We start from the raw sequence: 19,078 nt of genomic DNA on the forward strand, positions 1-19,078 counted from the left end.
ATCTCTAAGGCAAGAACTTTTGGCAAATCAGATCATAGTCTGTATTTTCTCTGCTCAGAATATAAGACTTAAGGGTCAACTGATATTTTCGTTTTTCTCATCGGTATCGGCCGACGATATGCGTGCGTTGGCCGATCCATTAGCGCATTTACCCATCATAATTTGACCTCTTCCCTGGCAGAGGGTGGCTGGTAAAGTAAAACTTATCTCCATCAACAGAGAAAGTATTAAACTTTTATTGTATTTTTAAATGTCTAATGGGGTACCGCGAACAAGCTATTTTTAGAAACGTAACGTCACGATGACGTCACATCACGTGGTACGCAGTGGGACAAACTCCGGAAACCCGCCGCTGTTTTGCTTTAAAAAAGACGTGCGTTAGCCTAGGTTTTACTCGTTAAAACGACTGCTTTTTCCAAATCTAAGTCCATGGTTTTTAAACATTGTTGCTATGGAACGTGCAACAGCGACTCGAGGTACGCTGATCGGCCGCATATGAAGGATGTTTTCTTCAAGAGTGCCAAGGAGAAATGTGTGCGCTGGTACACCGGTGCAGTCGGCCTACATATGTAGCAAGCATTTTGTCGGACGGAAAGGGCACAACCGAAGAACATCCTGACCCAATTCCAGCGACATCAAGTCAAGGTAAGAGTATTTTGGTGACCGACATGTTAATAAAGTAGCGCCTGCTACCATGACAGCATATAGGCTGTCATGGTAGCAGGCGCTAACATGATAGCCTGCTACCAGGATAGCTTACTCAAAAACTAGGGCTGGGCAAGTTAACGCGTTAATTTCGCGTTAATTCATTAGACTATTAACGGCGATATTTATTTTATCGCGCATTAACGCATGTTGCTCACATGCTTTCAGTCAGTGTCAGTCAGCAGGCGCGCTGACTGCTGCGCGCTGTCACGGCAGCACTCTCCCGCTCCCCCTCCCCTCTTGTACATGGCTCAGCGGCGCCAGCCAATCAGCACGAAGGCTCAGCCTGGCCCGCCCACTCAGCTCTCACACAAACTTAGCAAAGAAACAGCTGAGAGAGACCGTAGCAGCGAAAAAACATGAACAGGGGAAGTAGCACCGTCTGGCTTTATTTTAATACCGTAAATGAAATCAAGCTGTATGTTTTGTAAAAAGCCGGTTCATTTCAGTGGAAACACAACAAATTTATCTAAGCACGTGAAAAAACATGAAAACGTCGAGCCCCAGAAACGGAGAGAGGAGACGAAACTTCTCTCACTGCCCCGACAGACCCACAGACGTCTCTGACTGAGGCGTTTCAGTCCTCCAGGGAACATCCAGGTAGATCAGTGGATGGATGGATGGATGGATGGATGGATGGATGGATGTTACTGGAGCCCACACATAACATGTAATTAAGACCTTGAAAGAACCCAGTACATATATTAAAAAGTGTTATTTAAGATAAGATAACATTAGCTAATCCTTTTTTTATCCCACGACGGGGAAATTTATAGGATTAAAGCAACAGGCAGGTGCACACAACACAGACAAAATTACATAAGGATTGAAATATATAAGAGGTGGATTAGCGAAAAAACACTGAACATATTATTATTATTATTATTATTTAATTGTAATAATAAAATAAAAACCACAAAACCCAAAAGGTCAACAGTTTCATGATACATCAAGCTTAGGGACTGGCTAATATACAGCAGGTCAAAAAAGGCCATATTTTGGCTGCAGTGCTTGCTGTTCTCTTATGAAGAAAAGATCAACTAGTGCACTAAATTCAATAGATGGGTTGAAAAAATCCAGTATAAAATAAGTGCTACAAATGTTACAACACTTTTGTTCATATGGCAGCAGAACATTAAAATAAAAGTGCTCTTTACACTACTTTTGAATTCATTCTTGGAGTTTGTAAATACAATGCGATTAATCGCGATTAATCAGGGCGATTAATCGCGATTAAATATTTTAATCGTTGCCCAGCCCTATCAAAAACATTTCAAATGAGACAAACATTAAACATATACCGATTCCTGGACGATGATTGCAAACAAAAAAAAAAAACCGGCCGACGCCGCCATGATCGCCGCGCAGGAAAAAAAAACAAAGCTTACCGTTCATCAACTCGGCCAGTTTTCCGTTTTTTTAAGCCCTCGACACTCAAGCCATCGTTTGAGCTGAAGGTTGGTGTGATCTTCGACAGTGCGACCAGTAAACCGTGTGCCTGGGACATCGTCTTGGGAAAGTTTAATGGCTGCAAAGTCGGTCATATCGCTGGTTCTGTTGTGCTTGTAATAGCTGGGTTATCCGTGCTTTCTCTCCTGTGTGCCCTACCTAAGAGGCAAAAGGGGCGTTGCTCTTGAGACGGTGACGTCACGTGCGCGGTACCCCATTTAACAATATCTGCCCTTTACTCACTTACGCATGTCAGCGTTGATTTTTAAATGGTGGTTAAGCTGCTTAAAGTAGGTATAAAACTCCTTACCTACTCTCTAAATCGGTATAAATTAAACGGATGATGTTCTCAGAAAGGCAATATAAATAATTAGCAATGCTTATGTTTAAAATAAAAAAAATCTAAAATGTATGAATGAATTCATCTTTAAACTTTGAGGTTTACTATTTTGGGTTTTTGAAAAATATTTAACAATTTCAGCCAAGGTCAAATAAAGCTTTATCTTTGTTAAAACCAATCGTGTATTAAGTAAAACAGCTTGGTGCTTAGCTACATACTAGATCTCAATTAATTAATTAGTCTGATTGAAACGCCTCATTACAAACACACTGCAATGGATAGAAAAGAAAATAACAAAAACATATTGATATAAATCAAATTATTACACCATGGATGTGATTAATACTCAATATAAAACATGACAGGCTGATTCAACATCAGTGAATATTACTCAAGGCAAATATAAATGAGCCTCAGCAGCGTGTGTGGCCTACAGGTGCCTGTATGACCCCCTACAACACCTGGGCTCAGACGGCGGATGGTATCTTGAGGATCTCCTCCTAGACCTGGACTAACATCCAGCGCCTCCTGGACAGTCTGTGGTGCAGCGTGGCGTTGGTGGATGTAGACATGATGTATTCAGGTCTGGGGAACAGGAGGCTGGTCCATCGCATCAACGCCTTCGTCTGGCAGGAACTGCTGACTCACTCCAGCCACATGAGGTCCAGCCTTGTCTACATTAGGAGGAACCAGGACCAACCTCACCAGCAAGATGGTCTCACAATAAGTCTGAGGATCTCCTCTCTGCACCTAATGGCAGTCAGAATACCTCTGGCAGCACATGGAGGCTGTGTGGCCATCCAACAACACGCCTGCCCTAGCCATGACAGAGCCACCACCAAAGCGGTCATTCTGGAGCACAGATGTCAAACTCAAGGTATCGTCTATACACGTACAACCGGCCCTTTTAATGACTTCATGACGCCAAAGTGGCCCTAGATAGAAATGAGTTTGACACCCTTGTTCTGGAGGATGTTGGCAGCCCAACGGCCTGTGTTGGTGTTCTGTGGACGTTGGGCCCTCATTTCACTCTCTTGGAGTCTGTTTTTTGACACTTTGAGCAGAAACATCCACATTAGGGACCTGCTGGAGGCCATTTTATTGGGCCCTGTTTCTCTTTGCACAAAGGACCGGGCAGTGGTCCTGCTGCTGGGCTGTAGACCTCCTATGGCCTCCTCCACGTCTCGTGGTGTACTGGTCTGTCTCCTGGCATTGGATCCATGGTCTGGACACTACGCTCAGAGACAGTAAGTCTTCTAGCCACAGCTTGCATTGATGTACCATCTTGGATTGGCTGCTAGTACTTGAGCCTCTTCAAGAGGCTGTAAAAAAAAAAAGCCCTAAAATGCCTCTTTGCATAACAGCACTGACAAAATAAAACTAAGAGTTCTACCAGACAGAACGAGAAGAAAAGATGATCTATGGTCACCACCTGCCGGATCACTCTTTTCTAGGTGTTGTCTTGCTAATCGGCTCTCATTTCCACCTGTTTGTTCCATTTGCACAGCACTAGGTAAAATGTATCCACAAAAAGTGTTACTACCCAATGGTAACAATGATTCCATAAAGGTGGGACTGATTTGTATTTGTTTTGTTAAGGTCTTTCCTTATATTTCATTTTTTTGAGCAGTGTATTTTACACACCCTATATAAATATGCAGAAAACATCAGGGACGTCTATTATGTCTAATGTAACAATTATGACACAAAGAAAATTTGAAAGCCTGACCCTTTATTTTTTTTAAAGCAACCAAAAATAGTTTTTTTTTTTTTTTTTTTGTAAATGTGACGTTTCCTCATAATTACCTGGCTTTAAAGGGTTAGTGGTTCACGTTTCTGCTCACTGATCTCTCTGCCGTCAGGGATTTCCTGTTTGTTTCTGTCTGCTGCTCTTCTCACCTTCAGCTGAAATGGACAGGAAACCACAGCCCGCCGGCTGAAGGATGAGGAGGTGGGCTTTCTTACAATAAGCTGGTCAGGCAGATGATTTCTTGTCACCAAGCAGCAGAATGGAGGTGACAGTTTGGCCGTGGCTCCTCTGTAAGTAACATTTCTGCCTGTAAAATCACTTTTCTCTCTTGTTTCTGAACCTGCTTCCTTTGTTCTCTTGAGCAGAACTTTGCCTCACAGCTCCAGTCTGATCGCTACTTTCTGCTTTTTGCTCTAAAAGAAAGTTCTAACTAAGTGCTGTTTATTTCTTTTTAGTTGTCGTGTCATTGCTGGGCTCTGCACCAATCCACGGTGAGTAAACCTTCATCTGTCTGACTAAACCTCATTTATAGTGCCTGCACTATTCTAGATGGTCACCAGGGGGCTCTGTGCATGATAGCTTTTAGCAGACTACGTGCATCCTCTTGTGGCCTTCTTAGCTCCACCAGGTGGCGCAGTTGGTAGCATTGCTGCCTTGCTGCAGTAAGGTCCTGGGTCTGATTCTGACCTTGGGTCTTTTTACATGGACGTCTCCCTATGCATGTGTTGGTTCTCTCAAGGTACTTTGGCTTCGTCCTACAGACATTCCAGGATGTGTGTGGCATTGAATCATAGGCTTTCTAGTAGTCGATCCATGCAGTGCGCAGGTTTGGTTGTCTACTGTTGCCGTCTAGGATGTCTGTTCTGATAACCAGCAGAGGGTGTTTGGCTCCTCTGGTGTTTCACCTCTGCCTCTCTGGGCCTCTGTTATGTGTTGTAACCACTTATCTTAGCCGCTATGATGCCTGACTGGAGCTTCCATGTTGTGGAGAGACAGGTTATTGGCCAATAGTTGGTTGATGCGCTGCTGGGGGTCGTTCATTATCAGGTTAGGTTCTGCCCTCTGTCAGCCATTCAGGATGGGTCCCATTTGTCAGCAGCTGGTTCATTTGTGCCACTAGGCGATCAAGGAGAGAAGTCAGCTTCTTCACCCGGTAAGGCACCAGTGCCCGTATTCACAAATATCCTGAATCCTCTCAGAGAGCTCCTATCACCAGGCGGTTCTAGATAGGGAAACAAGAACCAGAGCCCGTGTAGAACTGGTCAGGGCCCCTGTTATGGCCTCTGTACTGAAAACATAATACTAAATCAGTTTCTTATGATTACATGTGCTGGAACACAAATCATAACTGTTAGTCCCTTGGGACCACCTGATTTGTTATCTTTACATTTTTATTTTAATGATAATTTTAAAATGAATGTGTTTCACTTTTAGGCCCCATTGAAAAAAAACACACACATTGGCCCCACCCAGATAAATCTTTTCTAGTCCTGCCACTGCTCCTATTTTAGCCTAAAATGTCCAACATAAGAGTTTTAGCTTGAGAGAGATTCAGATCGCTGCTGAGAGTGACTCTGAAAAAGGAATTGACAAAAGTTTTTATCTTGGTGAGGAGGTGTGATTGACCCTGTTGCTAGGTGTGACGCTGTCTTGAAAGAAGTGTGAATGGTTGATAGTATAAGAAACAAAGCATCAATATGTTTTAAAGTACTTTATTTAGATCCTGAACATAGTTTTGATTGACCTATTTTTGTGTTCGTTCGCCAGTCAATTTACTACTTTATCTAGTTGATGTTAATGAGTACTCACCAATCAGCATTTTACTGGGATTCCCTGCTTTTAGAAAACGGTGGTATTTGGCAAAATAACTTCACGTATTTTTCGGACCATAAGGCTCAATGGATTATAAAGGCGCATTATATATTCTCTCCAAGTGTGTAATATCACTCCGCCTGTATGTATGTATGTAGGTAGGTAGGTAGGTAGGTAGTGGCAGACAACATGAGTTATAAACATTAGCTTACATGTACAGAAGCTCAGGAGGCATTCACAAGGCAGAGTGAGGAAAGGCAATTGCTAGTTAAAATAAATAAAACAACATCAATCAGCTTAATGAGATACAATTCACAAATGCTAAACAAAACATCAACAGAAATTTAGAAATAATAATTGATGTAGGCATTTTTAACTCTGTTACATGTTGAAAGGTAAATTGGTTCCTGGATCACGGTGCAAACAGGACTTTGAAGCGTGTTGCCGCAGATCAACGCGCCTTTTTCTCTGTGCGTCTTGGAGTTTTTACGCACCGGCGTAATGAAGCGCTGTGAGCAGCAATCACATGTGGACTCGTTTTAAGAGGGAAAAAAACTTACCAAAATAAAAGCCGTTGGTTAAAGGAGTGGAGACAGGGAAAATGGGGGCTCCTTGTTTGATACATAATAATATGGAGGTAAATTCTGTCTTTTTCTCTTTGGTTCCGTCACCTCTCTGATTGGCTACATGTCACATTTAACAGGCTGCACACACGTTGCCCTCAGGAAAAAACACAAACCAGAATATCAGGCCAGGACAATTCTGACAATGCTGTGCTGTGACATTAGCGTGCACAGTGCCAGTTTATGTCACGTTTTGAGGCATAAATTCACATTATCACACTCACTGAATGACTCACATTTGGACTCTGTTTAATAATTATAATACAACTTGTTGCTCTGGGTTTTGTTTAGCGGTGCCTGAGTAATGGGGGCTACTTAAATATGCACCTCTTGCTGCTGTATACATTTTACATCCATTTATCTATTTCTTTCCGTCTACAACTGTGTACTACTTTGAATAAATTACAGTTTCTGGTTGTAATGCCATAAAATATAAACACATTGTTTTTATGTTGAGGGAGTGTTTAATTTCCATCAATCAGTTTTATATCTGGTTCTCCCCAGGTCGCCTGACGGTGCGTCAGAGCAGCTCTCAGTACTTTGAAGGAGACTCTGTGTCTCTGAGCTGTGAGGAGGACAACAGCCTGGCTGTATGGACTCTGAAAAGAAACACAACCAAGGAAAGTAGAACTCAGTGTGGAACGGACTGGGGGGACGCCGTCGGTTCCTCCTGCATCGTCAGCCACATCGTCCCCCTGGATTCTGGAGTTTACTGGTGTGAGTGGAGAGAGGGAGCAGCCAGCAGCAGCAGCATCCAGCTCACTGTCACTGGTAAGATCAGACTGTGGAGTTAGTGTTGATGAAGCTGTGTGGAAATGGATGAAATGCTGTAGTTTGTCTCTGTGTTGAGGTGGATCAGTGATCCTGCAGAGTCCTGTCCTCCCTGTGATGGAGGGAGATGACGTCACTCTGAGCTGTCACACAAAGACCGCTCCCTCCAACCTCCCAGCTGCTTTCTATAAAGATGGCTCCCTCATCAGGACTGAGCCTGCAGGTCACATGACCCTCCACCATGTGACCAGCTCTGATGAAGGCCTCTACAGGTGTAGCATCAGCGCTCATGGAGAGTCTCCATCCAGCAGGATCTCTGTCTCAGGTCAGGACTACTTACTGCCAGTCCAACACATTTTCTCCACCCACTCACCTTTACCAGGGGGGATCATCTCAACATACAGACCCACAGGCTTAGCCCCGCCCACCTCTGGAGCTCCTTCGACAGCCTCCTTTGTGCTCTGGCACCTGGTGGTGTTCTCTCCATACTTCCTCTCAACGCTCCTCTTGGTGTCCTTGTATCGACACAGATCCACAGGTAACTCTGAATGAAATCTTGATTGAAGGATTTAAGCACATTTCAACATTTTTTCTGACCCTTTTTGTCTCCTATAGCTTCACAGAGAGACATAGGATTACCCTTCTGTCACTTTTTAATCCGATTTTGATGGATTAAAAAGGGGCGGGGCGATTAAAAAGGGGCGGGGCTTATTTTTTAATTGACCTTTAGATGACGTAATAATTAAACGATATAAAATTTATATTAAACGATATCAAATTTATATTAAACGATATAAAGTTTATATTAAGCGATATAAAATTTATATTAATCGATATAAAGATTTATTCTTATCTTAAGCAATAATTAATCGATATAAAATTTATATTAAATGATATAAAATTTATATTAAATGATATCAAATTTATATTAAATGATATAAAATTTATATTAATTGATATCAAATTTATGTCAAAATTTAATTAATCCATCAACTTGCCGGAAGTCCCGCCTCCATTACCATTAATCGGATAAATAATCCATCAACTTGCCGGATGTCCCGCCTCCATTTCCAGTCCCCCTGCCGGAAGTCCCGCCTATATGACATTATTAATATAAACCATTAATTTTACTTTATTTAATTATTTAATTCATTTATATACATCCAAATATTTTAATTCATTTATTCACATTTAATTATTTAATTCCTTTATTCACATCCAATTATTTTAATTTATTCACATTTAATTATTTATCTTATATACGCTCAATTTTGACGCTCAGCAGCAGCATAACAGTCAGACTTACGTAATATTTGCTGAATTCCTATCATACGGAGCAAAACCTCCCGCACCGTTTGCGCAGAAATAATCCGGAGGACCCTTTAAGAAAACCTCTATTCGTCTTTAGTCCTCCCTCCAAACTAAATGCATTTACAGCGGTGTCTGCTGGATCACGAACTCAGGAGATCTGTTAGGGCGAGAGCATGCGTGTGGGCTTTGGAAGATGCAAATCAGTTATTTCACAGTGACTGCAGCTCGGCCGCTGACCAGCACACAACACCTTTTTTAGACATGGGTAATAAGTAGAAGCAGGAAACAAATCAGTTATTTCGCAGTGACCACAGCTCTGCAGCTGACCAGCACACAACACCTTTTTTTAGACGTAGGTAATAAGCAGAAGCAGGAAAAAAAATCAGTTATTTCGCAGTGACCGCAGCACGGCCGCTGACCAGCGCACAAGACCTTTTTTAGACATAGGTAATAAGCAGAAGCAGGAAACAAATCAGTTATCTAGCTGAACAGACGCAGCTCAGCGATACACGTAACAACGGTTTCAGATTATGTCACTAAAACTCAACACTCTCTTGGTAAACGCAACCTCTCAGAGACTTGTATAAAAATCCAGTGCAATGCATTCACGGGATGAAAGCTCATCATGTCAGAAGCAGCACGGGTCGTAACTAACGCTCAAATTCACGCCGACTCTCACAACGCTGGAACTGCACAAGCTCAACAAGAGAATTCTGAAAAATAAGTGGTTTGTGTGTTTTTCCTGTGGGGTTGCATAAATATCCAGACATTATTTCTCAATAAACTATATATTAAAAGTGTGGCTCAAGATGTTTGATGTTGGTTTCTGTTTAAATGTTAAACTTTTACTGATAAACTGTATTTGTAAAGCACTTTTCAGTTCTGCCTCACAGAGGTTAAAAACAAAACAGAGAAAAAGGTTATATAGATGAATTACAGTAATTAATGAGGAATGGCTGAAAAACAGTTGTGGAGTTTAATGAAGAAACTGCATTAAATATGAAAACTTAACACAACCTATGATCATGAAAAAGCTAAATGTTTTGACAGGGTCTGCAATAATGACACAATTTAAAAGACATAATGCTGGCCCAAGATGTTGATTATGTTAACTTCCATGAAAACTGAACTTAGTTATCTGCTGCGAGTAAGATAGCAGGGGCTTCTCATTTTACCTCTCTGTGTATTAATATAACACATATAACACTTTACACTGCAAAAAAAAAAAAGCTAGATGAACTCAAAATTTCAAGGCAACAAACTTCGATAAAATTTTAAGTTGGGCAATCAAACTAAATATCTTAAGTTTTGCTTTTGAGTTGGCTCAACTCTAAATTCTAATTTTTGTCAACTCAACTGTAAGTTGTATTAACTTCTAATTTTACATTGTAATTACTTTAAATTCTTTATTCTACCAACTATCCTGTAAGTTGTACTAACTTCTAATTTTACATTGTAATTACTTTAAAATCTTTATTCTACCAACTATCCTGTAAGTTGTACTAACTTCTAATTTTACATTGTAATTACTTTAAATTCTTTATTCTACCAACTATCCTGTAAGTTGTACTAACTTCTAATTTTACATTGTAATTACTTTAAAATCTTTATTCTACCAACTATCCTGTAAGTTGTACTAACTTCTAATTTTACATTGTAATTACTTTAAATTCTTTATTCTACCAACTATCCTGTAAGTTGTACTAACTTCTGATTTTATATTGTTATAACTTTAAATTCTTTGTTCTCCTAACTATCCTATACGTTGTACTAACTTCTAATTTTATATTGTTATAACTTTAAATTCTTTATTCTACAAACTATCCCGTAAGTTGTGCAAATCTCTAATTTTAAATTCTAATAACTTTAATTTCTTCATTTTACTAACTCCCCTGTAAGTTGTACTAACTTATGATTTGTATAAAAATTACAGAAATGTATAAATAATTACAGATGCAACATATACATTCAAAACTTTTGTTTTATTTGAACTGTACCAGGATCAAAGCCCTTCCAACAGGGCCAAGTAAATGCAAACTAATGAGACCCAATTGTCCCAGTCAACTTGTGCTACAATGTGTAGCACAAGCTTTTATAACACTGCTCAATACTATGTGCTGTTTTACAAACACTGAACCTCAACATTTAAGATGTTTAAGGAAAACCCAATAAAGTGCAAAATAAATGTAAGACAGTGGGAGTTTGAGGTACATCAGAGTTGTTTGTGAGAAACAGGAAGACAAAATTAACATGGGTTGGCTGGACAGAAGGAACCTTTCAGAGATCAACAATTCCATACCCAACAGTATCAGTTAGCGTGCAGATTCACTCAAGGAGTTTGTTTTTGAGGGATCTTACCCTTGCAGAGAGATCTGTACCAAGTTCCATGAAAACCTTCTGAACAGTTTCAAATGTGTACCTGAGATCTTTTGGGTACTTAAGGTTCAACGCATAGATCAGTCCAAAGAGGTAACCAAAAGCAGTTGGCAGGTCAGGGAGATCTTGAAGGACAATCTCTTCTTCCACAACAACAGCAACATTCACCACACTTTGAGGAGCTGCGCTGTCATCATCCTCCAACACAGTGAGGACACCCACAGTGAGGCCCTTCGTCTGCTCCTCTTCTGGGTCAGTGTCCTTGTGTGGACAGAAAGGAAAAGACATTAGTCATTAAATTACTGTGAATAGGAATAAGGTATTACGCTAAAAGAATCACAAATTATTGAATACAATTTTTTTCAAAATTGAATTAATTATGAGTTGGACATCTGAACTATTTCCATCCCATACCGCACAATTAAAGATTTAATCCCTTACACACATCAATTGACATCATCTAGGCTACATAAAGTCATATCCAGGACAGTACAGCTATTGAAGACACTCTGGCCATAAGGAAAGATAAAGGAACAAGGAGGACAGAGAGGTAATGGTTCAAGTCAATGTTAAATTCAGCACTATAAATACAGTATAATAACATTTTTATAATTTCTACTTATAACTACTTACAAAACATTTCCTGAAGAGCTTCTCCTGACTGTCACGGAGATACAAGGGAAGGCCCTTCAATGCTGCAGTTTGTCGAAGTGCAGTGATGTCAGATGTCTGAAACAAAGAGTTGCATGAAATTAATTATAAAATTGTATTCAGTAATTTTACATTTTTCGGCTTGGACCCTGCGATTGCTCATTGTCAAGGTTTATTTTGAGGGTTTGTCATGAGAAGAATCACTTAACATTGTAACAATTGCTACCAAAATTATTACTATAGTTTCATAAAAAGGCAACATTTCTTTTTTATATTCATAATGTTCAGAGTTATTAAATTACTACATCTAGAATTCACCTCTTGATCCAGGCTGTTAAGGAGCTGATCCATCTCAGATGAAAAAGCTGTCCTCCTCCCCCGATAGAGTCTCAGGAGCCTGCAAGTGTGCTGATGAAGGGCAGCTCTGAAGTTGTCCATTAGGTTCTTGTTTGTGATGCGATAAAACTCCTCCCTTATCTGTTGAAAAATGTAAACATAAAATTGAAATCCTCAATTAAAAGTCAATACAATATCAACACCATTGTCATGTTAAATATGCATTCTAATCAACACGCATAACTCTTCTACTCCCCTTGTGAAAACGAGTAAATCATAAACACAACATAATATATTTTTAGTTCACATGCTTACCTCTGCCTCACAAAACAGAGCAGGCCACCGCACCAGAACCTCTGACACCATAGGCTGCAGCTCCACGATCTCCTTGCGTCTCAAAGAGAAAGTCAACTCCATCTTTTGCCTGATGAGTGCAACATTCTTGCTCTTCTTCTTAAACTCTTCAACCAGAGCCAGTCTTTCATCCTCCAGTGAATCATCATTATGGTTTTCTGGATGGTCAGGGACGTGGTTAATCTCGCCTCGCTTTGCTCTCTTCAGAGAAGAACCGGCACCATCATCTTCACTGCTCCTCTTTTTCTTGTTAATGCTCACCTCGATACAGCCTGCCTGACGCAGCTTGGACCTGTAATTGCCAAGTTTGTATTTTATGCTCATTTTCCATCCTTCATACCCCGTTTCACTGCCTGGTTCTCGAAGGCAGGGGTGTCTATTGATGAGAGCAGAAGCAACTGACTCAATCTGGTCTTGATCAGGATAGGCTTTCACTTCAAAGACTGCCTGAGCAATCTTGTCCAAAATGTCTGTCTTCATGTCTCTTGTTAAGCTGATACCTTTCTTGGTCTCTCCATATGCTTCATTGCCTTTACGCAGCTTAAGCTCCACATCATAGGAGAAGGGTGGGATCGGAAAAGGTGAAGGCCATTCTGAGACATTTCGCAGATAGTTCTTAATAAAAGCTGAGGGACTCTGGAGTGACTCTCTGCTGGATAAACTGGCTGTATCCAGGGAAGACCCTGAATCAAAAGAGTCTGACTCTTGCAGAACAACTGCAGACTCATCCCAAAGAATGTGCAAGATAGCACGCTCAGGTGGCAACTCATGGATGTCAATCAAATTACAGAGAGCATTATTAAAGCCTGGGTCCTCATATTGTAGTGTAAAACTGCCTTGAAGTTGAAGATTTTCCTGAAGAATGTTTTGCAACTGCTCAACCGAACCAGGTACTTCAGGAAGTGTCACTTTACGGGACATTCTTGGGGAGATTTTCACCAGCAGTACTAATCCAGCCTATGTCACAAAAAATAAGGACAAAACACAGAGGGATCAGGTTAAAGAAAATTTCTCGAAAGTTAAATTCATAAATAATGTAACAAGGTCTAACAATGTGTTAATTCTACCTGCGAAAATTAACAAGAAAAGCAATGTCTCCATAGGCAAAGCAAGCTTGAGCAGCAAAAAAGTACATAATATGAACAAGGATCCAACAAAAACTGAATTGAAAACCAAACCTATACAAAAACATTAGGGGTGACTGCAAACAGGACATAGGTGAATGAAAGAAGACACAGGTGAAACAAATCAGGAAATCCATTAAATACAAGAAGTAAAACTGACAGAAAAATCTCTCAAAATAAAATAATGGACAAGCTGTGACATCTTGTTTGAATAGAAGAAAGGGTGAAAATGTGAATGAGAGCAACAGAGTTTTGTTTATAGAGTGTAATGAGAGTCCACTGACCATTCTGTGTCACTTCAATGGAGGAGGCACACTTTTGGAGTCACCAGCACCTTCCCTCCCACTGTGTATGCCACTAGTGGATGATGGTCGTTGAGAGCCTGGGGAACGAAAATCTCAATGTCTGCGTAGATGCTCTCCACAAGTTCAAAAGACCTAAAATGTTCAAGGTACCAAGATGTGAGCTTTTTGCCAACAAAGGCTACTTTTTCAGGGTTAACTACTATGGTCACGATTTTATAAAATTCTGGCAGTCCACTGCAGTGTCCAGATGAAAGAATCATACCCTCTACATATCGGGTCCTATGGAAACATGCTAAGATTGCTTTGGCTTGAGTTCACCGAAAGTCATATTTGCAGTTGAATTTCTGCAGCCGAATTTTTGCAGCTGAATTTTCGCAGGTGAATTTTTTTGCAGGTGAATTTTTACCAGATTAAAATTTTGTGTAAGGAATTCAATGTCTAACAAAATTCAGTGCTTAAAATTCAGTGTCAAAAAAAATTCAGTGTTTAAAATTCAGTGTTAAAAAATTCAGTGTTTAAAATTCAGTGTTAAAGAAAAGGTGGATTCCAATGGGACTGTTTTTCTTCCATACTGTAGCGACCCGGCTAAAATACAAAGAAAACACTCCGCCGACGCAGATCCGGTGTATTTATCAAAGCTTGGTCACTGTGCTGAGGCATCGGGTCGGTTAGAGCTGCGTTCATATGAGGTTATACTGTCAAACTATTAAGGCAGTGATCAGTGTCATTAGACTCACTGGTCGTTGGCATTTTAGTGATCATACCCACCGGTATATAGTAGTATTTACTATATACTAGTGCTGTCAAACGATTGAAAATTTTAATCGCAATTAATTGGATAATTTCAATAGTTAACTCGAGATTAATCGCAAAATAATCGCATACTTTATCTTTTTATTTCTGAAAGTGTAAAAGCCTATTTGGGCCTTTTAATATGCAAATTTGCAATAAATGACACTAGTAAAAAACATCCTTGTACAAAAGATATTTTAATATTTTTTCTTTTCAAGGACTTTCACAATTGGAATGAAAACATCCTGGTGCCATAAAATGTTAAACTCTGGCCAGTAATGGCTAAATCATTAATCATAGCGCCCTGATGTAAATAAATAAATATTTCATGTCAAAATATTTGTTTGCCTCTTAAACAAAGATAGCATTTACATATAAAGTAATACTAATTTTACATTTTAATAAAGTCACAACTATTATTCATTTTTTTCACTCTCTCATATGCATCTAATCCAGAGCTTTCACACCAACAACAATAATTCCCTCGTATATTTTTGTATGCTGCTTTTATTCACATTAAAACAGTTTAAAGCTTGGAAAAGGATTTAAATGTTCCAGTTCATTCCAGAGTCTTACACTTTGCTTGCAACTGGGGAAAGAGCTACCGGTTATTGCAACCGTAAAGTGCAGAAAATACGGGCAGAGCTGCTCCTGCCTTTAGTCCCTCGGCTCCGATGTTAGGATGAGCTGCAGCACGTTATGAGGCGGATGGATATTTCAGGTGGATATACTCACTGTTTTTGTGTCTGTTGTTTTAGAGCCCATATAAGCGACTTCACTTTCAGAAACAAGCCCGAAAAACTGCAATCCGCGACTCATGAAATTTACAATCGACTTTAGAAAAAAAGAAGCCCAAAGTCGCATGAAATAAACGGGCTTGGCAACAGTGAGCGCGTATCTGTTGTGCTAAAGTCTCTAGCATTCATGGAACTACGGAAAGTGTCGAGGGAGAAAAAAAAAACACAGTCCGAAGAGCGCGGCGAGGAAAAAAACACCAAGGCTTAAAAAAAACGCATTTAAAAAATGTGGCCGTTATGGTCTAAAAAAGTTAACGCGTTAAAACTGACAGCCCCACTATATACTACATTTAGAAGTATAATATACCGGGCCACTTTATAGCATAGCAGGTAACACCGACAGCAGCACGCTCCCTTGTGTGAATAGTGCACTCCATATACTGTGAAGACAGACAGCAAAATAGGTCCAGCGGACCGAGCCGCAGCTTGTGTGCGGCTTCGGCTCGGGCTCCACTCTCTAACTGTCCCTACTGTCTAACTAACCTGCTCTCCTGCTGCATAAAGGAAGCAATGCAGGTACTGAATTGGCAGTGTTATTACCACGGTGTAATAACACTGCCAATTCCTCTAACAGTGACAGATTACATGAAATGTAGGTTAATTTTGCGACCACAATTTTGAGTTAGAATTGGTAATGAACATGAATTAACAGAGTACCAACCAGTCAGACGATAACATGCCTATCCTGTTTTATGGGACTTGCCCAGACAAGCTAGCGGCTAACTGATGCAGCGCTACTAGCATCAGTTAGCCTCTAGCTTTCGCTACTGACTGTAAAGCTGTTGGTGTTTAAATGTAAAAAATGTGTATGTCGCCTTCTTCATTAAACGACTTGCAATACTGCACAACACAACTTAGAATAACAGTCTCGTATCATTTTAATTTAATTTTATTAAAGGTTACTTACCTGTGTGGACTCCAGCTCGAGGCAGCACAGCCACAATGAGACTTCAAGTGCCAAGTGCCAACTCGGAAAGTTGGCTTTCCCGCCTTTCGCAACAAAGAAATAAGAGTTTGCAGAACTCCTGTCCCTTGTATTGAACTCCAACTTAAAGATTTAAGTATTAGCAACTCACCAAACTGTTTTAGAGTATACAACTGGCTTGCTTTGTTGTGCTAACTAATTGTATTGCCTCAAATGTCAATAATTGATATTTTCAAGTTTGACCAATTTAAATCACTGTTTTAGGCCAAAAAATACAAGTTGGCTTTTTTGCAGTGTACATACTAAAACACAGAGCTTTCTTTTTTAACAGAATCAAATATTCTTTCTGAATTTTTACAACATTTTTGGCATTTGAGTTAACCCTGGCTGAACAGAAGTTGTTGTTTTTTTATCGATATGTCCATAAATTCTAAAACAAGACGATTATAAAACTGGTGCAGTTTCAAAAGCTTTTACAGTTGGATTTGTCTTTGTCTTTGAAACACAGTTTGTAAAGTTTAGTACACCTTGTTTTTCAAACCTAAGGTTTTAGTGCTCTGTTGTGTGGTACTAAAATGCCCCATTTCTTAATTCTATAGCGTACTCTTTGCTGTTCCAAAATTTTATATGTGCGTGAAACCGAAAGGTTTATTGTCCTCTTTATAAATAAAATGTTTTGCTTTGGATGTTAGTGTTACAGCAGCATGCAGCTTTGAGTAAGCTCAGACAGGCTTTCTGCCCTTCCTCTGTGAACGTTTTTGTGTTTCACGGGCAAAATCTAAAAAGGTTTTACCATATTCCATTTTTTTTATACGTCTAATTCTGCGATTCCATACACATATTCCACATTGTGGTGTGGGCTTGGATCAACTCGCCGTTCATTCTGCTTCCAAACTAAAAAATATATATATTGAACTTGATTGTTTGTGCGAGAGCCTCACATTTAGATACATGTATTACGCTTAGCTTTTATTTACAACACCAAGCATCTATCCATGTAGTTGGTCAGAAAAAAAAGAGAAAAAACACGCAAAACAGTAATGGAACATCTTACACAGTTTGTGAGAATCAACTTCACATATCTGCATCTAGAGTGCAGAGATTGATCCTTGTCTTTGCCCTCTCTGACGACTGAACAATCAGTCCCATCTGCTTCCTTTAATGTCACTCCAAATTAGCCCTAGTGCTTAGCAGCAAGTGTCAAGACAGACTTTCATGCTTGCTTAGTATGAGGGATTGCTGCAAAGCCACGGACAATGCAGACAATCAACCGGTTCCCGATTTTTTGACCAATCTGTATAATCTGATTGATTTTGACTTTGTAAAGTGCCTTGAGATGGCATGTTTCATGAATTGACGCTATATAAATAAAATTTAATTGAATTAAAAAAAAAGCACTAAAGACTCAGCCCAGATTGATGCATCAGGACAGATACTAGAAGAAGAAAATTGCGGCTATCCTCTAATGAATTACATCTACAAGGAAATCTTTGTAGAACCTTCTTCATATGGAGGATATTTAAAACAGATGTGTTTTAAATATAACACTATGCAGGGCTTGAGGAAGAATAATGGCAGAAATGTACCGTACAACCTTATCTCACTGGTTAAGTCACTCTGACCACCGGCAAACAAACTCGCACAACGTCAAGCACAAGACAGAGTCACAGACTTTACCCCCCATAATGATTTAAGAAAATCCCAATTTTCTTAAATGTAATGTACGGAGCCCATCAGGCCTTCGAACAAAATAAAAAAAAAAGAACATTTGCTGAACATTCATTCCTGTTTTCCAAAGGCCGCAGAGCCCCAGATCCTCCTCTACGTATCACGGAACATGCCTGTCCTCAAGACCTTCAGATTACTTCGCTGTGATACACAGCAGGCCCTCGATGCACGTTTATCAGACATGACAGTTTCCAGAATCAGCTTGGGTCTTTTCCCGGGAATTACGGAATATCTGTGATGATACGTGGCAGAAAAAAGAAAAACAAAAGGATAAACAGGAACAAATACTTAAAAGTCATTAACTGTCAGATGCAACCTGCCACAGAGACATCATCAACCACCAAATCATATAAACTGGGTTTATTAAACATTAGATCTCTGTCAGGAAAATCTCTTTTAATTAATGACTTTATTATTGACAACAATCTTGATGTTATGTTTTTAACAGAAACATGGTTATATGAATCTAATGAAGCAGTTATACTGATGGAGTCAACACCTCCAAACTGCAATTTCCTTTGTGAGAGCAGACAGCAAAGGAAAGGTGGAGGAGTAGCAACATTGTTTAATGATTCACTAAAGTGTAAAAAGGTGTTTTTGGGAAAATTCGACTCTTTTGAACATTTGGCTCTCCAGGTAAAGAGCCCGGTACGAACTATGTTTCTGAATGTTTACAGGCCTCCTAAGTCCACATCAAACTTTTTTAAGGATTTTAGTGACCTGCTGTCTGTGATATGTGTTGATTATGACTGTTTAATTATTGTGGGAGACTTCAACTTTCACGTTGACAACCCTGAAGACAGAAGTGCAAAAGAACTGTGTGACACACTTAGAAACTTTGGTTTAACTCAGAATGTTAAACAGCCAACACACAAGCAGGGGCATATTTTAGACTTAATCATCACTAAAGGTCTAAACATTTCACAGGT

At 39.7% G+C, this 19,078-nt stretch overlaps 1 protein-coding gene and 1 long non-coding RNA gene across 2 annotated transcripts; one reads left to right on the forward strand and one right to left on the reverse strand.

Moving 5' to 3' along the window:
- Window positions 1-4,699: 4,699 nt before the first annotated feature.
- LOC118561378 lies at window positions 4,700-7,554 on the forward strand. The gene is made up of 3 exons (XR_004930007.1): window positions 4,700-4,735; window positions 7,184-7,450; window positions 7,530-7,554. It is a non-coding gene; the product is annotated as an uncharacterized LOC118561378 (long non-coding RNA).
- Window positions 7,555-7,782: 228 nt separating this feature from the next.
- Window positions 7,783-14,163, reverse strand: LOC118561370. The gene is made up of 6 exons (XM_036133426.1): window positions 13,887-14,163; window positions 12,440-13,435; window positions 12,107-12,265; window positions 11,771-11,866; window positions 11,181-11,398; window positions 7,783-8,005 (listed from the first exon to the last, which is right to left on the reverse strand). The coding sequence occupies exons 1-6, from the start codon at window positions 13,887-13,889 to the stop codon at window positions 7,783-7,785; spliced, it is 1,695 nt and encodes a 564-aa protein (XP_035989319.1). The 5' UTR covers window positions 13,890-14,163.
- Between the last annotated feature and the right edge of the window lie 4,915 nt (window positions 14,164-19,078).

The sequence above is a fragment of the Fundulus heteroclitus genome, unplaced genomic scaffold, assembly GCF_011125445.2.
Source record: "Fundulus heteroclitus isolate FHET01 unplaced genomic scaffold, MU-UCD_Fhet_4.1 scaffold_62, whole genome shotgun sequence".
In the NCBI taxonomy this organism is placed as follows: Eukaryota; Metazoa; Chordata; class Actinopteri; order Cyprinodontiformes; family Fundulidae; genus Fundulus; species Fundulus heteroclitus.

Bases quoted from the DNA above. Each gene is read 5' to 3' on its own strand.
- LOC118561370 (XM_036133426.1), bottom strand. The intron at 11,399-11,770 runs GTAAGTAGTTAT...TGTCCACACAAG, and splicing joins AGCTCTTCAGGAAATGTTTT to GACACTGACCCAGAAGAGGA. The intron at 8,006-11,180 runs GTACACATTTGA...CCTTCAATCAAG, and splicing joins AAGTACCCAAAAGATCTCAG to ATTTCATTCAGAGTTACCTG.